Source organism: Hirundo rustica, chromosome 5 (assembly GCF_015227805.2).
Source record: "Hirundo rustica isolate bHirRus1 chromosome 5, bHirRus1.pri.v3, whole genome shotgun sequence".
NCBI classification, from domain to species: Eukaryota; Metazoa; Chordata; class Aves; order Passeriformes; family Hirundinidae; genus Hirundo; species Hirundo rustica.
The window spans coordinates 39,825,535-39,847,726 of NC_053454.1; the positions used below are offsets into that span (position 1 = coordinate 39,825,535).

General features: G+C 47.1%; 2 protein-coding genes across 4 annotated transcripts; both read left to right on the plus strand.

The window, feature by feature from the left end:
- On the plus strand, positions 1 to 13,866 carry SRP72 (signal recognition particle 72). The gene is made up of 19 exons (XM_040064161.2): positions 1 to 161; positions 1,192 to 1,312; positions 3,073 to 3,196; positions 3,994 to 4,137; positions 4,916 to 5,027; positions 6,081 to 6,112; positions 6,686 to 6,810; positions 6,902 to 6,959; positions 7,136 to 7,267; positions 7,662 to 7,790; positions 8,276 to 8,348; positions 8,893 to 8,957; positions 9,892 to 9,987; positions 10,449 to 10,552; positions 11,169 to 11,246; positions 11,866 to 12,003; positions 12,284 to 12,321; positions 12,636 to 12,795; positions 13,619 to 13,866. The coding sequence occupies exons 1-19, from the start codon at positions 56 to 58 to the stop codon at positions 13,791 to 13,793; spliced, it is 2,010 nt and encodes a 669-aa protein (XP_039920095.1). The 5' UTR covers positions 1 to 55; the 3' UTR covers positions 13,794 to 13,866.
- A 2,097-nt stretch (positions 13,867 to 15,963) lies between these two features.
- On the plus strand, positions 15,964 to 21,915 carry ARL9 (ADP ribosylation factor like GTPase 9). 3 transcript variants are annotated; one of them, XM_058420625.1, is made up of 4 exons: positions 15,964 to 16,113; positions 16,552 to 16,720; positions 19,477 to 19,652; positions 20,730 to 21,915. In XM_058420625.1, exons 1-4 carry the CDS (start codon positions 15,964 to 15,966, stop codon positions 20,907 to 20,909), a joined length of 675 nt encoding a protein of 224 aa, XP_058276608.1. In that variant the 3' UTR covers positions 20,910 to 21,915. The 3 variants fall into 3 exon arrangements, with proteins under 3 accessions (XP_058276608.1, XP_039920096.1, XP_058276609.1); XM_040064162.2 differs by lacking the exon at positions 15,964 to 16,113 and adding an exon at positions 16,341 to 16,457; XM_058420626.1 differs by lacking the exons at positions 15,964 to 16,113; positions 16,552 to 16,720 and adding an exon at positions 17,841 to 17,915.
- Positions 21,916 to 22,192: the final 277 nt, after the last annotated feature.

The following is a 22,192-nucleotide window of genomic DNA, read 5'->3' on the forward strand; positions in this document are numbered from 1 at the left end:
TTCCGCTTCCGGCGCAGCGCCGCCCCCGCGACGTGTGTCTGGTCCCGGGGCCAAGATGGCGGCGGCCGCGGGGGCGGCGGCGGCGGCGGGGTTGTGGAGCGAGGTGAATCGGTGCGGCCAGAACGGCGACTTCGCCCGCGCTCTCAAGTCCGTCAATAAGAGTGAGTGCGGCGATAGTGCCGGCCGCCGCCCCGCGGGCCTGTGGTCCCCGTCCGGGCGCGTTGGCCTTGCGGAGGGGCGCTGCGGTGTGGCGGGGAGCGGGTGGTGTTTGTCCGTAGGTTTCGTGCCGGTAGTGGGGCTCCGGACAAAGGCTCCGGGGATCTTACCGTGTTGGGGTAGAAGGAAGAAGGGAAGCTGGAGCACAGGCTCCGCTGCTGTACCACGACCGTCGGGTGCTGTGTTGCATCACGCATCCCTTGCTGTGGGTCAGACTTTCGGAGTTACTTGTGGATTTTCCTTCCGTTTTGATCATGGGAGGAAGGAGGGCTTTTTCTCCGGGAACTGGAGGAGTGGTGGTGTGCATATGGACTAACTAACTTGGGAGCAATAACTTGCTCGAAACGGAGAGTTCATCTTGAGATGTGTTGTTTTGCTGGTTTGGCATTCAAAATGGGATTGCAGTATGAGGCATGTTGTGGTTAAAAGTTCTGACTTTGCTGATGGTAGGCAGTAGGGATTCATCTCCTGTGCTGGAAAAGCTGGCATCCGTGAAGAAAATCAGATAGCAAAACCCATGCCTCTCTTCTAATTCTCCCTCACTGTCATCTGCTGGCAGAAAGTTTTAATGTGTAAAGTGACCCCCTGACAAGAGCCACGCTCTTCTTCTGTACTAGCTGTTTTCTTTCCTGAGTGTCCTTTACGTGGCACTGGGGCCTTGGCACTGTGTTCTCTGCCTGGAAGTGAAATGCCGAGCAGAGGCTTGCCCAGCTGTGTATAGCCCCCTTGGTGCAGCTCTCTTCCAGATGTGTTAGCACAGTGCGTGCTTCTGGTAAGTTCAGGATTTATGCTGGATTCTTTTATACTGCTGGGGTTTATTTAATGATCTGAGCCAAAACAAGCCATGCCAGGATGCTTTAAGTTGGCGTGACCACTCTCTAGGATGGGTTTTTGCACCTCTGATAATATGAGTCTCTTACCAAGCCTGAGTGTGTTTGAGTTGGATCATTGTGTTGAAACTGGTTTTTCCTCCAGTACTGCAGATAAACAAAGATGATGTGACTGCACTTCAGTGTAAAGTAGTGTGTCTTATCCAGAATGGGAACTTCAAGGAAGCCCTTGGTATAATCAATACCCACACTAAAGTGTTAACCAGGTGAGTTGTGTCTTGCTGTGCTCTACAAAATATGAAACTCCTGAGTCCTTGAGAAGCTGCTGCTGCTTCAGTGGAAGGGACTAATAAAGCAGCAAAATAAAGACCAGGATATGCTCAGAGACATTGGTCTTCTTAGTGACACATTTATTTATGGGAGGGGGGGAGGCAGGGTCAGGTTGAGTTTGAGGCAGTCTAACATCTTGCTGTTACTGTTGAAGGGATTGTCCCTAACCGAGTTTTCAGCCACCTTCACATGCTGATTCTGCTTGTAGATGCGGCTGGGTAGCATGGCTGGTACAAGGGAAGGGGGCAAATCTCTCCAGGAGAGAAGGGAGAAGCCTTTGTTGGTGGCAGCAAGCTGTTGGCTTTGCTTGGCTGTCTCACCATATGGCTCCTTGGGGTCCTTTGCTTTGCCAGCCTGAAGGAACTGCCTCAGCTTTTGGCGTGATGCAAGCCCTTTGTGCATCCTCTCAAAACCAGGGCCTTGGAGACGAATTGTGTTTGAGAACAAGTCAAGCTTCTCATTTGTGTCCTAAAGAGTCTAATTTTGTTCCTCGTAAGGATGCTCTTTGTACAGCGACAAGGATGAAAAGTGCTACCTCAAGAACTGTCTGGCAGCAAATTTTTGTATTTCAGATACTGTTCTTATTAAGAAACTTCCCAGAAAGGTGTGCTGAAGTTATCAGTGTGATGAAACATACCTTTGTTTTTTGTTTACATCTGAATAACATGTAATTACCCTGTTTACCAGTTCCTTCTTTCCTGGGACAAAAGGAGTTTAATTCAAGTTTTTTAGCTTATTATTATATTATATGGTAAGGAGGAGGAAATTTTTTTTTTTTTTGTATTCAATTGCTTTCAGATTTCTTCCTATAACTTCTTTTGGCTCATTCTACTGTGTGTCTGTTTCTATGTCCTGCAGAGCAAGGAAAGTGGTGGTTCTTTGTCTGTTTTGAGGTTTTCCTATCCTGCACTGAGGCTGCTTTGCTTTAATTCTAAATGCCATTAATTTTCAAACTTCCTTAATACTCAGTTGAATTGAGATCATTTTAAATAGGCAAAGTAAAGCTGATAATAAGTGGCCCCAGGCATGAACTAAAGGAAATGGTGATTAATTTTCCTTTGGCTTAAGTGGTAACTCAGGGGGTAGGTAGAACATTGCATTCAAGGCTCTGCTTCTTTGAGAATGCTTCCCTGCTGGTGTGAGCTTGCTTTGAAGCCAATTTTATGTTGGCAGAAGCAAACCCTTTTGCTGCAGTTCTGCTGCGATATTTCAAAACAGGTTAATGTTACCTTTGTCTTGATACCGGCCTGTAAGTGGGACTGCGTTTTATACCTTTTCCTCTCCCTCTCTCTCTGTAAGTCAATTGTCTTTAAAAGTTTGCTGTAACAATATTTCATTGCAATGCAATGCCTTCTCCTTTATGAAGTTTGCTATTGTTTTACCTTTTAAGCATTTGATTAGCATAATTAGAAGGCGGTCTGGAACAGGGAGGATTTGGAATACAATGTGTGTGGAAATGCCATTAAAAAGGAACCTTCTTTTTTGGATGAAGTTTTAATATGCTTTCTCTGTTGAACACCAACTAGATAGAAGATATTTTCAGTGCTCAACAGATACATAATTCAGTAATCTGGGATCACGTGTTTGGATTTTTGGTTATGTAGCAGTCTGTGACTAATTAGGGCTGGTTATGTGAGTGAATGCTATTGAATGGAAACTCTAGTGCATGCTGTCAGCCTTTGTCTTGTCCTTGCAGTGACATTATTGCCTTTGAGAAGGCCTACTGCGAGTACAGGTTGAACCGTATTGAAAGTGCTCTCAAGACCATTCAGAGTGCCAGTCAGCAGACAGACAAACTGAAGGAGCTTTACGGACAAGTGGTAATTACAAGCTTTTCTTCCTGGTGCGAGTTTCATATGCTGGATGCCTTGTCCCTCATCTAAAGGGGGGCAAGTATGGGGACAGGATTTCCTTCTTTGGCTTGAAGGTAAGGACGGGTGTGGTTCCAACTGCTCAAACTTCTGTGGAGCTTCAGTTGCCTGTTTCTGGCAGCAGAGTCATCATCTTATTCCCACAGAACCGAAGCAGTACATTAGTGACTTCCGCTCCCTTCCTGGGTCTGGCCTGGTTTTAGCTATCTGGTTGAGGAAGAAAGAGATATGATAGGATTTGTTTGTGGTTCAGCATCTCTTTGCATTAGATACCTGTTCAGGAATGGTTTGTGGGACCTGACATCTCAGGCACTAAAAGTGATGCAGAATAGAAGTTATGCTTTTTCCTCTCATTTTTTCCTGGTTGATCGGAACAGTTTTGTGAAGAATTGGCTATCTTCTCTCATCTGTATGAAAGACCATTCATTTAATTTTTTTCTTAGAGAGGCGATCTAATTTGGAAGAAGGCTGTTTGAGGACAAAACTGAGTAAACTGCTGCTTTTAAAGAAGCTGTTTTAGGAGTAAGAGCTGTGTCATTTTTGTGCAGGTATCTGGTGTCATTGCTTGAGTCCTTGCAAGTGTAGTCTATAGAGTTTGCCCTTAAAGGTAGATGCAAATGTTAGTAATGTTCAGCTTAAAACACACAATGCTCTGCTGCTCCCAGTCCATGGGGAGGGAGGAAGGAGGCTGTAGTTACCTGCACAGAAGAATACTGTTCTGAGGGCTAATTCCTTATCTCTCTCAGTTGTACAGACTGGAGCGTTATGATGATTGTCTGGCTGTGTACAGAGATCTCATCCGCAACTCCCAGGACGAGTATGAGGAGGAGAGAAAAACCAACCTCTCTGCTGTTGTGGCAGCACAAAGCACGTGGGAGAAGGTGGTGCCAGTAAGTGAGTATGTGTGTCTATGGGTGTAAGAGTGAGAGCCAAGGAATAAAGGATACAAATTGTATTGGAATTGTAGGTACTGAACAGGACAGAAATGTGTTCCCGTCTTGTAAAGATTTCTGAGTGTGTTGAAGATCACAGTGGTTTTCCCTATATGGAGGAATAAATGGTACTGTTCATGAATTCTACTTCAACTTTGATCTCTAGAGAGCTTGTACTGTTACAAGTCACAGCAGAGCAAGAAGTAGATCTTTCTGAACCTGCATTAGCAGAACACCTCTGGTGGCTAGCACTTTTCTCTCTCATTACCCTCTTGCCCAGGGTTAAAGGTAGTTGCCCTGATCCCCCAGCCATGCTTGGGAATATTTTTGTTAATGAACAGTGCAGATTGTAATGTTTACATTTCTTTAGAAATCCTTGTCCTTGAAGGTGTGCACAGCATGCTCAGCTTTCTCTTCAGTGCTGTGCATCTTCTTTCTAATCCTCTAGAGCAGCAATTCTTACTTGCCCTCTTGCACCAGCCTAAGTAGACCCCAGGTTCAGGCTGGAGTTTCCTTGCTGCCTTGTCTGTTGCCTCTGACTTTGCGCAGTGTGAGGGAAGATCCTTTGTGTTGCAACTTACTTGCCAGGTGTGTGGCCTATTAAATTTGCTTCTTAAATTTGTTTTTCAATGATTAGTTTGAATGTACAGGAAAACTATGGTTTGTCTCTGTTGCTTGTCAAATCTGTACAGATCAGTTGGCATTTATGCAATGTTATATTTGGTTTTTGTGCTAGGAGGATTTAGGCCTTCGAGAAGCTACCTACGAGCTGTGTTATAACAGTGCATGTGCATTGATTGGGCAAGGAAAGCTGAATGAAGCAATGAAAAAACTACAAAAAGCAGAAGGTAAAGGCCTGGTGAGGTGAGAGGGAAGCTTTGTGTGGTAGAAGTAGTTATTTGCTCTCTATAGACACAAATCAGAGGAAAAAAGGTTTTGAAAAATTAAAAACTGCAGCAGGATTTGTTGTGAAGCTGGTTTTTTTGGAGAAGTGTTCCTCTGCAACTCTTTTCCAGAGCCAGGCAGCATGTACCATCTCCTGGCTTTCCTACAGCCCCCTGATTTGTATTCAATAACTTTGTGCATTTTTTTGAAGCAGGAAGTAGATGTGAGTGTAATCTCATAAACATGAGATGTCTCATCTATTCTAACTCCTGATTTTGTTAGTATGAGTACGTATTTAAAAACATGCTATAAAAGTTCAAAATACTTCATGGTATGAATTAGCATAAGCCAGTAAATGAGCTTTTTAGCAAAGAGGATTTATTTTCTGTGGGGTAAAAGGGGGATTTTGTGTGTTTAAAAAAAAAATCTGGGGAGAGAACTAGGAAGGACTAGTTTCTGTCTGATCTATTTGCTCTCGCAGATAAATAGGTCAGTTCTGTCCCAGTTTTGATGAAGAATGTGCAATTTGAGCCTATGTCCTTTGATAGTAGTCCTTTGGAGAGCAAACAAGTGATGTTCTGGTGAAGGATGAGAAAGTGCAGAAGAAACTAGTATGGGTACTGAAAACTAACAGAATTGCTGCCCCATAAAGGGTGGTGGAAGCTGAATATCACAAACTTGCAGCACTTAACTCACAAGATGGGTGAGCAGTTGCAGCTGAGTGATACCTATGGTAAAGATCAGGACCTAGGTCTAAGGAAGTTTGCTCAGGAGAGAAAGTGAGTCTCTGGGAGGGACAGTATCTTCTGTGCCTTTGATAGTTCTTCTGCATCATGCAGTCTGCTCTCTCATCCTTAGTCCCATCCCTCATCAGACCGGTAGTCTGCTGTGCCCATGTAGTGCTGCAGAAGTTTCAGGGATACATGAAAAAGTTCTATGTTCCCCTATGCTTCTTGCCTGTGTTTTTCCCCCTAAAGCCTTCTAAATAGCATTTTTCAATTTGTTCTCCCTTGTAGAGCTGTGCCGCCAGTCGCTGTCCGAAGACTCTGTAAGTTCCTGATGTTCTGGAGAGTGTTTGCTTTGCAGCGGCAGGAGCAAGGGTGCCGCCACCAAGTGCAGAGAGCCAGAGGAGAGCCAAGGCTGCTCTGCTGCTACCAGCTTGTGGGGCTGGGACAGCCATCATGGCTGTTGCATGAGGGCAGCTGGCACTGCAAGCTGTTTGCTGCACTGCTCCTTGCATAGTTGCCTGTTCTGATGGAGGTAGAAGGGTACAGGTTGCCTGAAACTTCCCTGTGACCTACCCCTGCTGGGGATGAACATGCTGAGTGAGTGGTGACAAACAGGGAATTTGTAACCAATCATTGCAGAGGGGCAGATTGAATGTACAAGTTAAGGTGATCTTCAGATTCTCACTGGGGTAGGTGAAGGTTTCTTTTCTCCGAGTTTAACTCAGATATGCTTCTATTTGTGCTGTGGCTACAACCTTCACCTGTGGTAACTGGGGTACTTTGCTGCTAATACTGCCCAGGAACGCTCACAGACGTTTGCCAGCAGAATGCTGAAGCCAGGGAAAGAGAGGTGAGAAAGCACTTTTTACTTTTTGCTTTGATTTTTCCTTCAGGATGTGACAGAGGAAGACATTGAGGCTGAGCTGGCTATTATTCATGGTCAGATGGCTTATATCATGCAACTGCAGGGCCGAACAGAGGATGCTCTACAGCTCTACAATCAAATAATCAAGTTGAAGTAAGAGATTTTTTACAACAAATGCTCAGCCTTCCATCTGTGAGAGACTGCTGTTCAGTAACAGTATGCTTTGTGCTTTTCTTATCTGCAGGCCAACAGATGTAGGACTCCTTGCTGTCATTGCAAATAATATCATCACAATTAACAAGGTATAGAATTACCTTGCAGCTTTTATTGTGGTTACTCAGTTTGCTTCTCTGCTTCTGAGGGGAGAAGGGAGATAATCAGTAAAGACGTTTTCTTAAACATTAGTTAAATTGCAGAGCCAGGGACCTTTTCTTCTTCAAGGAATGTAGTGAAATTTCACAATGTGCAATTTCCCCAGGACCAAAATGTCTTTGATTCAAAGAAAAAGGTGAAGCTGACCAATGCAGAAGGTGTTGAGCATAAACTCTCCAAGAAGCAGCTCCAGGCGATTGAATTCAACAAAGCTTTGCTTGCAATGTACACTAACCAGGTAGGGGAAACTGATCTGCAGTAAGTCGCTGTGGATTAAATCCACAGGAGTTGGACTGGGCAAAAATGGGGATGCAGCTCTTTTATGTCAGAAGATGAGACCATTCAGTTTAGGCACATAAGTGAGCAGAAAAACAAAGTCATCCCTAAAAGCATAATTGTCTTTTTAGTGACTGGGGTATTGCTGTAGGTAGGATGGTGTGGAGATAACTAGAAGACAGAAGGGATGTGGGGGTTCTTAGATGTAACTGAAGTGTCACTAAGAGGAGTTCATGTTTCTGTGTACTCATTTCAGAGGAGTCATCACTACTAACTCTTCCTAGATACTAGTTTCTTAGCCCTGTGTAAAGTGCTCGCAGAGGTTGAGAAAAGTGTGTTCTCTCTTTCCCCTCCAGGCGGATCAGTGCCGCAAGCTGTCAGCAAGCCTGCAGTCTCAGAGCCCTGAGCACCTGCTCCCTGTGCTTATCCAGGCAGCCCAGCTGTGTCGTGAGAAGCAGCATGCAAAGGCTGTAGGGCTTCTGCAGGTAACTTAAGAGAAAGTTGGCCAAGTGCCATTGAAACTCTTGCATTGTGTTCTCCTGTGCTGTTTCCCTTTAGAGTATTGTGTTTGGTTTAAATTTCCAGGGGCATCTGACCCCTTGTTTTGGTTTGGTTTAATGCTGCTGGAAAGCCTTCACACCCAATTGAACAATTCTGCTTTTAAAGGGAAATTGTTCCCTTACACCTCTGATTTTTATGCTTAGGAAGCTTCTAGGGTAAGCAGCAGGCTTTGCTGCTCTGCTTACAAGCAGCTTGCAACACCCTTCTTTGGTGGGAGTGAATGGCCTGGGACAGAAATCTGAAAGGGCACACTTGGGGTCCTTCTCTGCTGTGTGCTGAAGCCTGTCTGTGCTGGAAAGCTTCCTTTGGCTTTTGCCAGCTTGCTGTGACTGAGCGTGACAGATGATTCACCAAAGCAGCAGCCCGGTGCCCACACACAAGTTGAATTGTTGTTTCTTCTGACTCTCAGGACTTTGCAGACCAGCACCCTGCCAATGCAGCTGAGATCAAGCTGACGATGGCCCAGCTAAAAATTGCTCAAGGTATCTAGTGTCCTCCTTTGTTGGGAAGTGTCTGCACATGATAATAGTACAGGGGATAAGAAAACCAGACTTCAGGACAATCTTCGATGCAGTCACTGTTGTGACAGGGGTACTTTCAGTCAGCTGATTTAGCTATGGCAGGATAATGCTTACAGCTTAATGTCTGGATACACAGGCTCCACAGATTGCTGGGAGAAATGCCCGCAGTCTCTGTGAACAATAGGGCTGAATCTCTTCTGGGGCAGGATAATTTTGGGAGCAGTGTGAGGTTCCATAATGGTACCATTCCTGTGTGCAGTCAGGCAGCACAGACTTGAGCCTGAAGAGAGCTCCCTGGTAGCCAAAGCTTCTCCTGAGCCCTTGCAGGATGTGGCAAGAGCAGAAAGGTCCATTGTGTGGAGGCCTGTCCTTGATTCCTAGAATGGGGGAGATGATGTGAGAAGGGGAATTGTTCGGTCCACATTGTTTACTTTTAGTTCGAAGTTCACTGGTGGGATCAGGTGTTGTGATGCCATTCAGAGTGTGTTCTTTGTCTCTCTTCTAGGTAGCGTCACCAAAGCCTGCATGATCCTCAGGAGCATAGAAGAACTGCAGCACAAGCCTGGTATGGTAAGCAAAACTCTGTCTGAACTGTGTAAGGTTTTGCCCTTGTAGGAGAGCTTTGCACTGCCTGCTCCTTTTTGCCTCTTCTCTATGGTTTCCACTTGACTTGAGTGTCTGCAGGGATTCTGAGCCCATCTTCCTTGGACAAAGGTGATACAACTCTCTTCAGGTAGCCTGAACATAGCCACAGAAGTACTCTGCCTGTCAGAGGGTTGCTGTGTACCTATGTTCCCACCCCCTGGTTATCTCTCAGCCCTGCATGTTGCCTGGATTTACTTGCATAATGTGACTGGAGCAACTGCTGGTTGCTGGTATGTACTGTTGGGACATTTCAGAAGCAGCTTTAGGACAGCAGGCCTTAGGGGGGTAGTGCTGTGTTCCATCCCTGCAGCATCACCCTGGTCTGCGTGCTTATCCACCTCGTATTCAGAAAAGCTTGATGGCCTTGTAAATGCTCACATGTTCAGCATAAGCATCTTGAACAGGAGCTGATAGTTGTGGATCTGTTTCAAGTTAACAGTAACAGCTCCTTGCCGTGGGTCACCTCTACTTGTGACTGGGATGTCAGCAGATGGATGGGATCCTTATAATCTCTTCAATGCTGATTTCTTTTTTCATAGCTCTTAGGACAGAGAATGGGGGATGAAAACTGAGTCCTGTGATACGCAAATAAAGTGCCAAGACAGGAAGGTTCCTTCTGTGAATGCAATCTTAGGCTTGTGCCATAGGAAAAAGATGATAGGGATATTCCTTTGGGAGTGACTTGGGTAGGAAGATCTGGCCTGAGTATCCTGCCTGTTAACACAGCTGTTTTTTAGGGACAGAGCAGAAAGCTCACACTGACTCTGCCTTTGGGAAATCCCGTCATTTAACTGCTGAGACTCTGGCTGTAGACAATTTGCATGAAGATCAGTTATATACTGCTCTTGAATGTTTGCAGGTGTCTGCGTTGGTGACAATGTACAGTCATGAAGAGGATATCGACAGTGCAATTGAAGTCTTCACACAGGCTATCCAGTGGTATCAGCAATACCAGGCAAGTCAGACCAGAGGAGCTGATGTGGAGGAATCTGTCCTGGATTTTCTAGCTAGTCCAATTGAGCTTTTCCTGTTGATGCATCGCCCCAGCAGTTGTCCAATTGGGGGTGTGGAGACACATGAGCTCCTGTTTAGTGAGCATTTATCAATAATATATTATTTTAGATGTGCTACAAATAGGGAGCAGCAGTTCCCATCAGATTAGGAGAGTGGCATCAATGGATGCCTAAATGTAGCGATCAGGACTTCTCCCTGATGGACAAACATGGTGGAGCAGCAAGCTGCCTAGTCTCATGCAGTTCTGCCTCATTTTCCAGAGTGCAAAGATGGTCTGCTTTCTGCATGACAGGCTGTTAACTTAGTTCTCCTTGGCACAAGCCTCAGGGGCATTAAAGCCAGCTAGAGCTGTGCTCCATGCTGTGATAATAAGGAACTAATCATGGCTGCTGTGTCTTTCAGCCAAAGTCTCCTGTCCATTTGTCACTGATAAGGGAAGCTGCCAACTTCAAACTAAAGCATGGCAGGAAGAAGGAAGCAATCAGCGACTTGGAGGAGCTCTGGAAGTGAGTTGGGTGGTTACTGGGCAGCAAGTCTTCACCCAGAGTCCTCTGCAAACTATCTGGTGGCAGGCAGTGTCTGAAAATCTTGATTGACTAGCTGTCCTTTACAGTTGCTTTTGCACAGGCGCTTCAATGCAAGGCTGTATTTTGGAAGAAGGGGAGATAATTAATTTGATCTGTAGTTGATATTCACTTGAAAAGCTGGTAGACTTACCCAGAAGTTGCAATGATCACTGCACTCTTGTGTGCAGTGAACATTGCTTTGGGGACTGGAATGCAGTTTTTTCTAGTGCTACATAAACATGGATGTCTAGGTTTTAGTTTCTGTTGTGCACTTAATGGGATCTTTTATTGGGGGGGTGTTAACTTGCCTTTGCAACTGGGTTTTTCCTTTTCTATTGCCTGCTTCATGATACAATGAAGTTGTCTGCATCTTCCTTTACCCACACCACTGATGTTGTGGATGGTATGCTCTGGAGGAGTCCACATACTAACATGCCTGTTCCCCACAGATAGCAACTCTGCTGCAGCAGCAAGCACTGTGTGATGTTGCCAGTCTTTGGGATAAATAACTCTGGTAACTTGGTCCTTTTCTGTTTTGTTTTTTTCTTCTACAAAGACAAAACCCAAAAGATGTGCATACTCTGGCACAGCTCATCTCTGCCTATTCCCTGGTTGACCCTGAGAAAGCTAAAGTGTATCCTTTTAACGGTGGCAGGAGAGGTGTTTGGGTATTGCTTCCTTGGATTTTCCACTGTGTGGGACTTCAGACCCACTCTTACCTGAAGAAAGGCAAGGAACCTCTCTGGAACAGCTCCATATCCAGGTCAAGTTGTCTGGAGCTACATTATGTCTCTAATATGCTTCATTACTGTGATTTCTCAGAACCCATTTATCTTTGGCCTCCTTCTCTTTGAGAATTAATAAGACTAGGTGAAACCAAAAATAAGAGCACCTCCATCTATTCTGTCAGAATCTTAAACCCATGGTAGTACCGCGGGACAGATATAATATGGCTAAGCTCTTGCTTACCCAAAATCTCATTCACATACTGCTTTTATCACCTGAGCCGCTTTCACAGGAAGTTTTTCCCTGTGTCCTGTATTAAAGAGGGAAAAACGAGGCAGAAGGCGATTAAGCAGCTCATCCCAACTTGTGTAAGAAGGTAGCGAGAGAGATGGAGATAGCTCCATAGACCTGTCTGGTGTCTGCATTGCTGACAGACAGAATTTATTCAAGCTGAGGTTGCCTCTTGCTGTCTGGAAGAACATGGGTGTTCATACTCGCTGGTTTGCATCCCTGAACTCCTCTTGCAGTCTTAGCAAACACTTGCCTTCCTCAGACACCATGTCACTGAAAGTAGATGTTGATGCGCTGGAGAACTCCCATGGAGCAACCTATGTTCGGAAGAAGGCTGGGAAGCTCACTGGAGACAACCAGCAGAAGGAGCAAGGGTAAAGCAGGCTGCTATATTTCTGATTTCATTTTATTGCTATAGCTCTGGTACATCTTTCTTTGGGGTGGTTCAAGAACCATACCTGGTGTGGTGAAGTCAGTGCTGTAGAAGGCAGCCTGGTTGGAAAGGGAGCCTGTTGTTTAACCGCAAGGGGCTTTATGTAGCAGCAGACCAAGTTCTTAGAGAGATGGGAATGGTTTAGCTTCTTCCAGAGTTAGTTTTTAGTTGACTTGTCTGCTCTGTCTCTGCTATGTCACAGTGTCTTGTTTTCCTTTCAGACAAGGGGAAGTGAAGAAAAAGAAGAAAAAAAAGAAGGGTAAGTTGTATTTCCTAGCTGTTGACACAGCACAGCTCCAGAGAGCTCTCCAAATTCTTTCTTCAAATAGCCAGCCTCCAGGTCCCTAGGAGATAGAGTCCTTTCCTAGGACTGGGTGTCTGGGAACCTGGATCTTCATGATAGCTTGTTTGGTTGGGGCATTTTTCCTCAGAAATGAGAGCAACGCCTTGATAGGATGATGTAGTTGCTGGTCTCTTTGCACTGCCCAGCTACTGCCATCCCACGCATGTCCCTTGGTGATGCCTCTATTGTGTTGACCCCAATCTCATTTCCCGGCACTGGATGTTCTGCAGGAAAGCTGCCGAAGAACTACGACCCCAAGGTGACTCCCGACCCTGAGCGGTGGCTTCCGATGCGAGAGCGGTCCTACTACCGTGGACGGAAGAAGGGCAAGAAGAAGGATCAGGTTGGCAAGGGGACTCAGGGTTCAACCACAACTGGCTCCTCTGAACTGTAAGTACCCGTTTTGCAAGGATTGATATGGGGGTTCACTCCTGGGCCGCTGGGAGGGCTGTGTTTGTGCTGCTCTGCTGCAGCTCTGTCAACACACCGACTGCGGGTAGCACAAGTGACGCTGTACTTTGCTGCTTGAACCTACTACCAGCTGCTCTCCGTGGAGATCCCTATAGGTTCCTGAAAACCAATATGATGGGATAGGCATGCTTGAAGGTGCCAAGGTGCAAATAAAATTCTCATAGTCTCATGCGCTTTTCTTTTGGCAATGAGATGAATTTTGCATGCTTGCTCTTGAGCAATTTGCTTTAAAACCTTTTGGTAGCTGCGGAACCATTAGCCGTGATTTGAGAAAACACTACTTCATTCTAAGCTGATGCTGACTATTTGAGCTGGAATCAAGAATTACCATTATGTGTAAGAAACCTGATAGCAAGATGGTGTCTTACTAGCGTCTGAGAGGAAGGATGCTGGGTTTGCGCTGCCTAGGAATGGGACCTGAGAGGCTTCTTGCGTGTTGCATGAGCTGTCACATGTCTGTTCAAAAGTTAGCCTTTCTTTCATTGTCAGGGACTTACACCATCTAGTGAACATCAGTTAGAAGGCGATTATTGCCCTTTGAGACATGTTGCCATCCTCTGCCAGCTCCTTCTGTATGTTGAAGCCTATTTAAGATCTCCTTGCATGAGTGCCCTCTCATAAACAATGCTTGCTACCTAATGGGGCAGCTGCTGCCTTTCACTGTCAGCTCCCTGCATTTGTACCACATTTTGCAGGTGGTTGTGAGCCCACACAGTGACTTTTTTCTCTTGTCTTCCTGCAGGGATGCCAGTAGAACTGCCAGCAGCCCACCTACCTCCCCTCGGCCCGGCAGCGGGGCAGCTGTATCAGCTACAAGTAACGTCATCCCTCCCAGGCACCAGAAACCCGCAGGTGCTCCAGCCACCAAGAAGAAACAGCAGCAGAAAAAGAAGAAAGGGGCTAAAGGAGGGTGGTAAAAAGCAAGATGTGTAACCTCCCTCCTTCAATACCTGATGCTGGTTGCAGAATAAAGGTCGGAAACAAGTGCTGGTGAAAGACTCTTGGCATCTGGATCTCTGTCCTGCCTGTCAGTGGTCTGGGGGGAGATGGGCTAGTATAGATGCCATGATGTGTCTGCTCACCAAGTTCCCTTCCTCACATTTGCCCCCACTGTGACTTGGGTTGTTGCCATCAAAGTCAAACATAGCTCCTAAGAAAAAAATCTGTTTTGTGTTGCCAGACATTTAAGAGATATGGGATAATCAAGAATTCCTTGAAATGTAGCTTCATGCTCCTCTTGCATATGCCAGTTCAGGCCTTTAGCAGATTTATCTATGCATGATGCAGGCACCGTCTTTTATGTCAGTCAGTCATTGACCACCAAAGAGCGAAGACACAAAGCATCTTAGAAAACAACATCTGGCCTTTATAATACAGGATAAAGATAAGCTGAAGGGGGAGAGCAAGACTGTTAGGAGAAAGCATGGTGAAGCGTATGGCAACAGATTCAGTGTCCCATTTTCTGCAAGCCAGCTGCCTTATTCTAAATGACTTGGCAGAACAAAGGTGAGCAGAATGTGTGTGGTTGTATCAAGTGCACTTGCTCCTCCTTTGGCCTTCACCCTGCATTTCTACAAGTCTTAGGTGCTGGGTTTATGAAAATAAAGAGTGGTAGAGCAGCAGGTCAGCTTAAGCTCGGTGACTCTGGAGAGGGACCCAGAACAAAAATCCCCAAGAAATTATATCTTTGAGACTGTTAGTGTCCACCCTGCATGCACCTTGCACATGCCTCTTGGCCCAATGGTTATTTTTGGTCTGGATCTTGAACACCTTACTGAGGTGTTTCTCTGTGTCTGTGCAGGAAGGCTGTTAATGGTTCTTGTGAAGTTGCAGCTTTGCTGACTGTTGTCTCCTTATCTTCTGGTGCACCTGATCGCTGGCAGAAACTAAAAAAGCCCAAGAGTTAGGATAAACACATTTATCAACAATGAAAACAACAATGTGTTATCAGTGTTCTTCCTGTACTAAAGATAAAACACAGCAATAATCAGCTACTAGGAAAATTACTAAGAAAACTCATTTCAGCTATGGAGGTGTAAGTACATGGTCTGCAATTTGAAGCTTCAGCAACTCCAGCTACTCATCCTGAGCAAGGAAAGCTGAGCAAACGGCATACTAAATCATACAGAATTATATAACTGTATCTAATTCTGCTGAAAACTTACTCATGCTAACCTACTATCTCTCAACATGTCTTGAAACTTCTGGTTTGATCAATGTAGCCAAAAGATCATTCCAGACACAGACTGTCAGTGGGTAGAAATGGCATCTTGGAGAGGGTTGTCAGATGTCAGCCCAAAAGGCAAAGGCTTCTGTCTCTGAAAGAGTTTAAAGCAAAGGCCTTAAAAGGCCAAGGGACACATTACTGTGGCTTAAGAAAAAAACAACTGAGTCTCAGGGAGTAAAAATTACTATACAGAACTCATTTTTTAAACCTTCCCTTAACCTGTACAGTGGGAGTATCTGAGAAGGGGGCTGAAAATTGTCTGAGAGAGAAAGGACCAGAGCACAGAGAAAGAAAACAGCTGTATGAATGGCTGGCAGGCACTTGCTGCCAGCTGAGTGCTGAACAAAAAGTGTTTTACTTCCCTGGGCGATGTGCCTCCGCTTAGGCAGCAGCTGATGACTACAGGAGCGAGAGCACTCTCCTGCAGCGATCCCGTGCTTGGAGGGGAGATGCTGGAGGAGAACGCAGCTCTGTTCTTCAGGCGTCTTCTCTGGTCAAACCTAGCACAAGCTCTGGCCTGATGGAATGTGACACTGCCGTAGCCCTGTCCTGGGTACCTGGACAGCGTCCCGACTGCTGCGCCGGAGCTGGGCGCGCAGACAAGCTAGGAACAAATCCCGCGGTGGGAGGACCGGTGGGGGGAGCGGTGGGGGCGGGGGGAGCAGCAGGAGAAGCAGCAGGTGTGCGGAAACCGCGGCCTCCCCGTACCAGCGAGAATCCGTCCGTGGCAGGGCTCGCTCTGTTCCATCGCCGCTCGCGTGTTCCCAGCCCGGCACTGGGAGCCGCGCTGGGGGCTGCGGGGGGCGCTCTCCGTGCGCGGTGCGGGTGCGCGGTGCGCGGTGCCCGCGGCCGGAGCGGCGATGGGCTCCCGCCTGCGGGTCGCCGCGCTCTGCGGGGCGGCGCTGGCCCTGGCGGGCGGCACGGTCGTGGCGCTCCGGGCCTGGGCCCGCCTGCGGAGCCCCGTCGCGCTGCCCGCCGGCTCTGCGGCCGCCGCTGCCGCCGCCGATCAGGTACCGGGGCCGGGTCGGGACGGCGGGCGAGGCCGCGGGGTCGGGGAGCGCCCGCGGGGCCTCTCGGCGGGGCAGCGCCGCCCCGCCCGCCGCGGGCCCCACCGCGACCTCGGCTCCGGCGCTCCCCGGCAGCCCCGGCGGCGCCCTGGGCCGCGGCGCGGCGGTGGCCAGCGCGGGCCGCGGCCGCTCTCCCCGCTTTCCTGCCCCGCGGTGCCCGGGGCCGGCTGATGTCCCAGGGATCCCCCATCGCTGCGGCCGTGTGCTTGTGCTCCAGGAGCCCCGCGGGCATCCTCAGCTTCTTCACCGCGAAGAAGCCTTCACCAGGCTTTTGCTGTGCCCTCCAGGTCCCTCGTTCAGGCTCCTTCTTTCTCCCAGCCCTGCTAAGCTTTGCTCGTGCCCCGGCTGCCCGGGTTAAGTGTGCTGTCCCTCGCTTTGCAGGGTAAAGGACACGCTAAGCAGATCCTGGTGCTGGGCCTGGACGGGGCTGGGAAGAGTAGCGTTCTCTACACCCTGGCAACTAACCGCGTCAAGCGCAGCGTGGCTCCCACCGAGGGCTTCAATGCCATCTGCATCAACACCGAAGAGTCCCAGATGGAGTTTCTGGAGAGTGAGTGAACCGGTTTTAGTACTGAACATAAAATAAGTTCCTGTCTCGTGCCCTAGGGATCAGGCACATATTTTAAAAGCTAAATGTCCCCACGTGCCTGTTTCGATAATGTGAAGCTGTGATTATTTTTTCCTTGGGGATTCTGCTTTCCTTCCTACCCAGCCTCTTTGAAAGAGAAGACATAATGGTGTTAGAGATCAGTTTTCATTCAGCCCTGACATCTGCTGGGAATCCTGCTCCCAGAGGGAGATGGGTAATAAGCCTGATTGGGTGAAACCAGCAGAGGTTTCCCCAATAACCCCTGTGTTGTGGTCCATAGCTGTTGTACTACTTCTCCTTGGTGCTCAGGCCTGGCAAAGGACAAGACCTACAGAGGAATAAATAAAAAGTGAAAGAAGAGAGGAGTAGAGAAAAACTTTGTACCCTCTCTGTTCAAAAGCCTCATAAGTGGTGTTTTCTGGTCTTTATCAGTCTTTTGAATGTCTGTAGCATTTTGTTAAAATTTCTGTTCTGTCCTGAGCCCTGATTTTTGGGTATTGCCCGTGCCTGCAGAGGGCATCTGCTGTGATGCCTTTGGTGCGTCACAGCTGTTTGAGGTGCAGCTAGCTGATGGGAAAGGTGGAGGCCCTGAGGTCAGGTCACTCCCGATACAGAGGGGCTGACATCCCAGCCTCATCAATGCCTGCCTTCTGTGGGGACAGGAGCTGCTCACTGCTTCCTGCTGTTTCTGCACTGTGCTGTACCAGTGCTCGACTGGCTCAGTTGGCAGCTAGCCCATAGATGCCTCTGTACCTTTAGCAGGTCTAAAGGAGTTGTGCTGTTCCCAGGTAAGTTTTTGCAGTGTGGGGATGAGGCCGCTTAGACAGAACTTCATTCCCAGTCTTACTACCATAGGAGTCTCTGCAGTGGATTGGGGAAATCATCTTTAGAGAGATGCTTGTAGTCTGTGCTCCTTGCCTGGTAGGTAAGAGGGTGTCTCCTACTGGGATGTGCTTTGCCTGTGCAAGCCCAGAGAAACCCACCGTGTCTCTTCTCCTGCCTGGGGATGGTCTGGGCCCAGCACTGCACACACCACAGCAGAACTTGTTGTTTCTGAGTCGTCCTTCCCTCTCTGGTCCAGGTTGGTAGTGACTGAGATGTGATGGCTGCGATCTGACCCATGGGAAATGCAATGTCTCAGGCCAGTTTCAGCCAGGTAAATCTGTGCATGGCTCTCTAATCTGGTTACTTATCCAGTCTGTACCATCGCCTAGTCCAGGGGTTAGCAGCCTACGCTGTGATCGCATGGCATGAGGTGATCAGCAAACAGCAGCAGTTTTATTTTGCTGACTTAGACAGGTGGAAAACTGTTCTTTTTCTTTGTATCAGCATACGGATAACTGGGTGGTATCTTGTCCTCTGCAGGTGGTAGGAGCTCTTGGCTTCTGCTGAGTTCCTACAAGTTTAGGGGAGAAGAATGTTCTCTGTGAGGTTGCTGACCCCTGGGTTATGCTATGCATGAATACGCTTAACAAAGGGAGCAGTGCTGAGCTCCTGCAGTATCACAGTACAGAATCAGGCTTCTGTCCCAAACATTATGTGTCAGTCACAGTCCTTTGGCTTCTTTCCACAGTGCCAGACTTGCAGTTCTGCCTCTAGGTACGCTGGGCCACTTGAAGAGGCAGGCATGCTCTCGTGGGAAATGTTACTCCCTGTCCGTATTCTTGAAATTACTGAACGCTTTTGACTTAAGTGAAAGCAAAATTGCTTTGGCACAGAACAGTCAAAGAGGGCAATAAAAGATGGCTGTATAGTCAGACAATTTTGAAAAGCGTTCCTGTGTAAGGCAGGAGACAGTGACAGGGAATCCCAGATACATTGCCTTGAAAACATATTACTTTTGAGACATTCGCACATGTCTTTTGAGCACCTCAGTACTCTTTTGAGTGAGTGGTCCTGCAGTGTGCTTGGAGAAGACCTAGAGACCTGAAAACAAATCTGAAATACCTAAAACACTGATACTTATTCCTTCTGCTATTAAACTCAGCAAACTACTGAATTCTTTGTCCCCAGATGGTAACAACAATCTCAAACAACTTGCTGTCTATAGTTTCACCAGAGAATTATTTTAAGACTTAGTTTTGAAGGGGAACAGCTTTTCTCTGTATCCAGCCGAGAACTCAAGGAGAAATGTATGCTGTGCAAAGATTACTCCAAAGGATTGCCTGAAGAGTCTGCTGGGACTTGATTTTTCTCTTCCTTAAGCACCTCTTGTTATTGAAAAAACTGTGGGAGTTTTCAGCTAGTTTTAATTGTTATACAAATACAATGAGAGCCCTCTGCACCTCAGAGCTGAATTTCTCCTCTGGAAATTGTAGACCTGTTTCGTCTTAAAATGGGATGGGCATTTGGAGATAGGTTATATGGGGACATTTGGTGTTAATGGACACTGTACTGTTTTCTACTCTCCTTACTTGCTTGAGAACAAGAACCAACTAGGCCAAAAGCAACTGTAAAGAAACTGAACCTAGAATCCTCTCAAGAGCTTAAAATTGAAAGGTTTTTGGGTTTTTTTTCCCCCCAGAGCATACACATATGCCTTCATGGGACCTGGCTGGGAAAAATAAAGCTGTTTTCAGTCTCATGTGCAGTGCCTCAAATACTTTTGAGGTTTTGGTAATCCAAATACCTTGGGTTTTTGGCCCAGGGCCTGCACCTCTGGGAGAAGTGCAGCTTGAATTACTTGGTGAATCCTGTGCTGCTGTCTTCTCTTCCAGTCGGGGGCAGTGAGTCTCTGCGTTCATACTGGAAGATGTACTTGCCCAAAGTGCTGTTGCTGGTCTATGTCGTGGACTCGGCTGATCATGCCCGACTGCCTGTGGCAAAACAGCTGCTTCATCAACTAATCCAGAACAACTCCACCCTGCCTGTGGTAGTTCTGGCCAACAAGCAGGTAAGAGTTCCCTACTGCTGGCACAGCTTGAGCTGGCAGCAGCTTTGGAAACGGCAGCAAAGCCTTTCAAAAGAGGCTTCATGCCTTTAAGCAGGACACACGGCTGGGAGTCTTTCTGACACACCTGTTGACCACAAAACAAAATAATCTGAGGTTGTTTTGGATCTGCAAGATGCAGGTCCTGTACTTGGTGAAGATGCAATCAGAGCTGTAGGTGGAAACTGCTGTACAGTTGCAAGGTTTGGGAGCTTCAAGGGAGACCACAGTTAGATGTGAAGTTAGATTTCTCTTCTGACTATCTGCCTGGAAGTACCACTTCACCTAGCAGTAGCTAAAAGGTGAAGCACTGTTTGCCTTCAGACTAGTTGGTTGTTCCTAAGGCTGCTTCTGAAACGTAAGAGAAAGAGCAGCTTTTCTCACAAGGCAGTGCTTCCTCCTAAGTTGTTTTTGAAAGTCTCAATGATTGGTGCTGTACCTGGAAAAGAATTGGGCCTCTGGTACAATCAGATGACAGAAGAGCCCAAGGGTTTTAATCACAGATTTTCTTTTATCAAGGTTGTGTGCTCAGTTTGCTCCACATTGTTACCTCCTAAATTTCTAGAAACTGAGGCCTGTTACTAGTAGTCATTTATGTAACTCTTGAACACAAGTGCGGGCTTGGGCTTCATCAGACGCTAATGCATCAGAAACATTGGTGGCTGAGAAGGTAGGTAGGACATGACTGTTGCATATTTGCCCTGTTCTTGTAACTCTTTGCTGGGCACCTGGGGTCTTGGGCCAGCAATGCTCTTGTCTGCCTTGTGCCGGTGATCTTACATAGTTATCAGAAACAGTGGAATTAGTGTAGAAATAGAAACAGCTGTACTCATATTTCTTCGGGAAGAAATCAGGTTAGAGATTAACTCTTTTCCCCAAGGCATTTTAGGAGATGGGAAGTGACCTCACAGAAGTTACATAAGAATGGTGCCCTAGAGCCTTTGAGACTCCTTCCCTCCCTGGACAAAAGCGGTGGCTCAAAGTAGGAATGGTGCCACCACCTCTTGCAACTAACAAGGTTCTTTTATTTTTGTGTAACAGGACCTTGAAGGTGCATATTGCATCACTGATATTCACGATGCTCTGGCTCTGTCTGATATTGGGGACAAGAGGAAGATGTTCTTGATCGGTACCCATGTGGCAGAAGATGGCTCTGAGATCTCTTCCAGCATGAAGGATGCCAAGGAGCTGATCGGGCAGCTGGTTTTGGAAGCACAGTGACAGCTCTTTTCTTACAACATGGTGTTTGCAGCTGAGGGAGAGCAGGTGTTAGTATAGGGTCAGTTTGCTGTGTGGCAGCAAAATGTGTGCTGAAATGTACCGATATGCTTTCCTGGTGGGTGTGGAATTCCTCTGAAAGTGATATCTAGTTGGTAAGAAAATCTTAATTTATAGTGGTGTGAAAATACATTTGAGAAGTAGTCTATTTTTAGCACATTTATAGGAGAAAAATAGTCTGTCTCTCAGACAGCAGATTTAGGGGACGATAGCTTCATGTCAGCTGCGAATCAAGCATTGACTTCTGTGGAAGAAAGTTGCATCCAGTGAATTTAACATGGCTTGATGTCTCAGGTTGAAGTGAAATTTGTTTACTTCACAGATTTTACACACAGATTTCACTTCACAGAACCCTTTTTACAGTGGTGTTCTGTTAAAAATGAGACCTCACTTCTTGACAATGTCAGAAATTTAAAGTGCTGAAACTAGTATTTTTGGCAGTGACAATTCTTGTTGCTGTGTTGGACCCAGTTGTTATGGGAGTGGCAAATGGGTAATCTCTGGAAATTGGTTTGATTACTGCTTCTTTAGAGGGTAAGAACAAGAAAATGAAAGCAGTAATATATTAAGTGTTTCTTTGCCTACAGGCAAAAACCCAAAATGGTGTAATTTGAGGTAGTGACTGGATGCTTTTAAGTTAAATTGGCACCAAAGGTGGAAGACTTGTCCATCAGGTTGAGCAGCTTATTTAAGCTTAGTCCGAGATGTCCTCGAGCAAGCAGTCTTACTTGTGAAAACCCTGTTATTTCTTGACAGTGGTTTCTGTTAGCATAGCAAGGTGAGGAAGATGACAAGCTGCTGAGGAGTGTCACTCTCCCAGTGTCCTCCTAATTATACTCAAAGGACATGACCCAGGAGCAGTCCTGTTTTGTACCTGCATCTATTGTACAAGGCTTTTCTAGTTTTGTCCTTTGTAACAGAATGCATAAAGCAGAAAATTCCACCCTAACCACCGGTCCGGTCTGCTCTCTTCTCTTCCACTCGGGGAACAAGACTCTCGGGTGCGGGAGGCTCCTGAGGCCTCTCTGGGTCGGCCAGCATGACAGGGGTGCCTGTCCTCGGCGGGCAGAGGCCGGGCCCGTGCGGGGCTGTGTGCCCGGGGCCGTGCGGGGCTGTGTGCCGGGCCCCGTGTGCCCGGGGCTGTGTGCCCGGGGCTGTGTGCCCGGCCCGTGCGGGGCTGTGTGCCCGCGGCTGTGTGCCCGCGGCTGTGTGCCCAGGGCCGTGCG

Coding starts and splice junctions, on each gene's coding strand:
- SRP72 (XM_040064161.2), top strand. CDS start 56: ATGGCGGCGGCCGCGGGGGCGGCGGCGGCGGCGGGGTTGTGGAGCGAG. Junction 6,113..6,685: donor AGTCGCTGTCCGAAGACTCT/GTAAGTTCCTGA, acceptor TTTTTCCTTCAG/GATGTGACAGAGGAAGACAT. Junction 12,322..12,635: donor AAAGAAGAAAAAAAAGAAGG/GTAAGTTGTATT, acceptor GATGTTCTGCAG/GAAAGCTGCCGAAGAACTAC.
- ARL9 (XM_058420625.1), top strand. CDS start 15,964: ATGGGCTCCCGCCTGCGGGTCGCCGCGCTCTGCGGGGCGGCGCTGGCC. Junction 16,114..16,551: donor CCGCTGCCGCCGCCGATCAG/GTACCGGGGCCG, acceptor CTCGCTTTGCAG/GGTAAAGGACACGCTAAGCA. Junction 19,653..20,729: donor TAGTTCTGGCCAACAAGCAG/GTAAGAGTTCCC, acceptor TTTGTGTAACAG/GACCTTGAAGGTGCATATTG.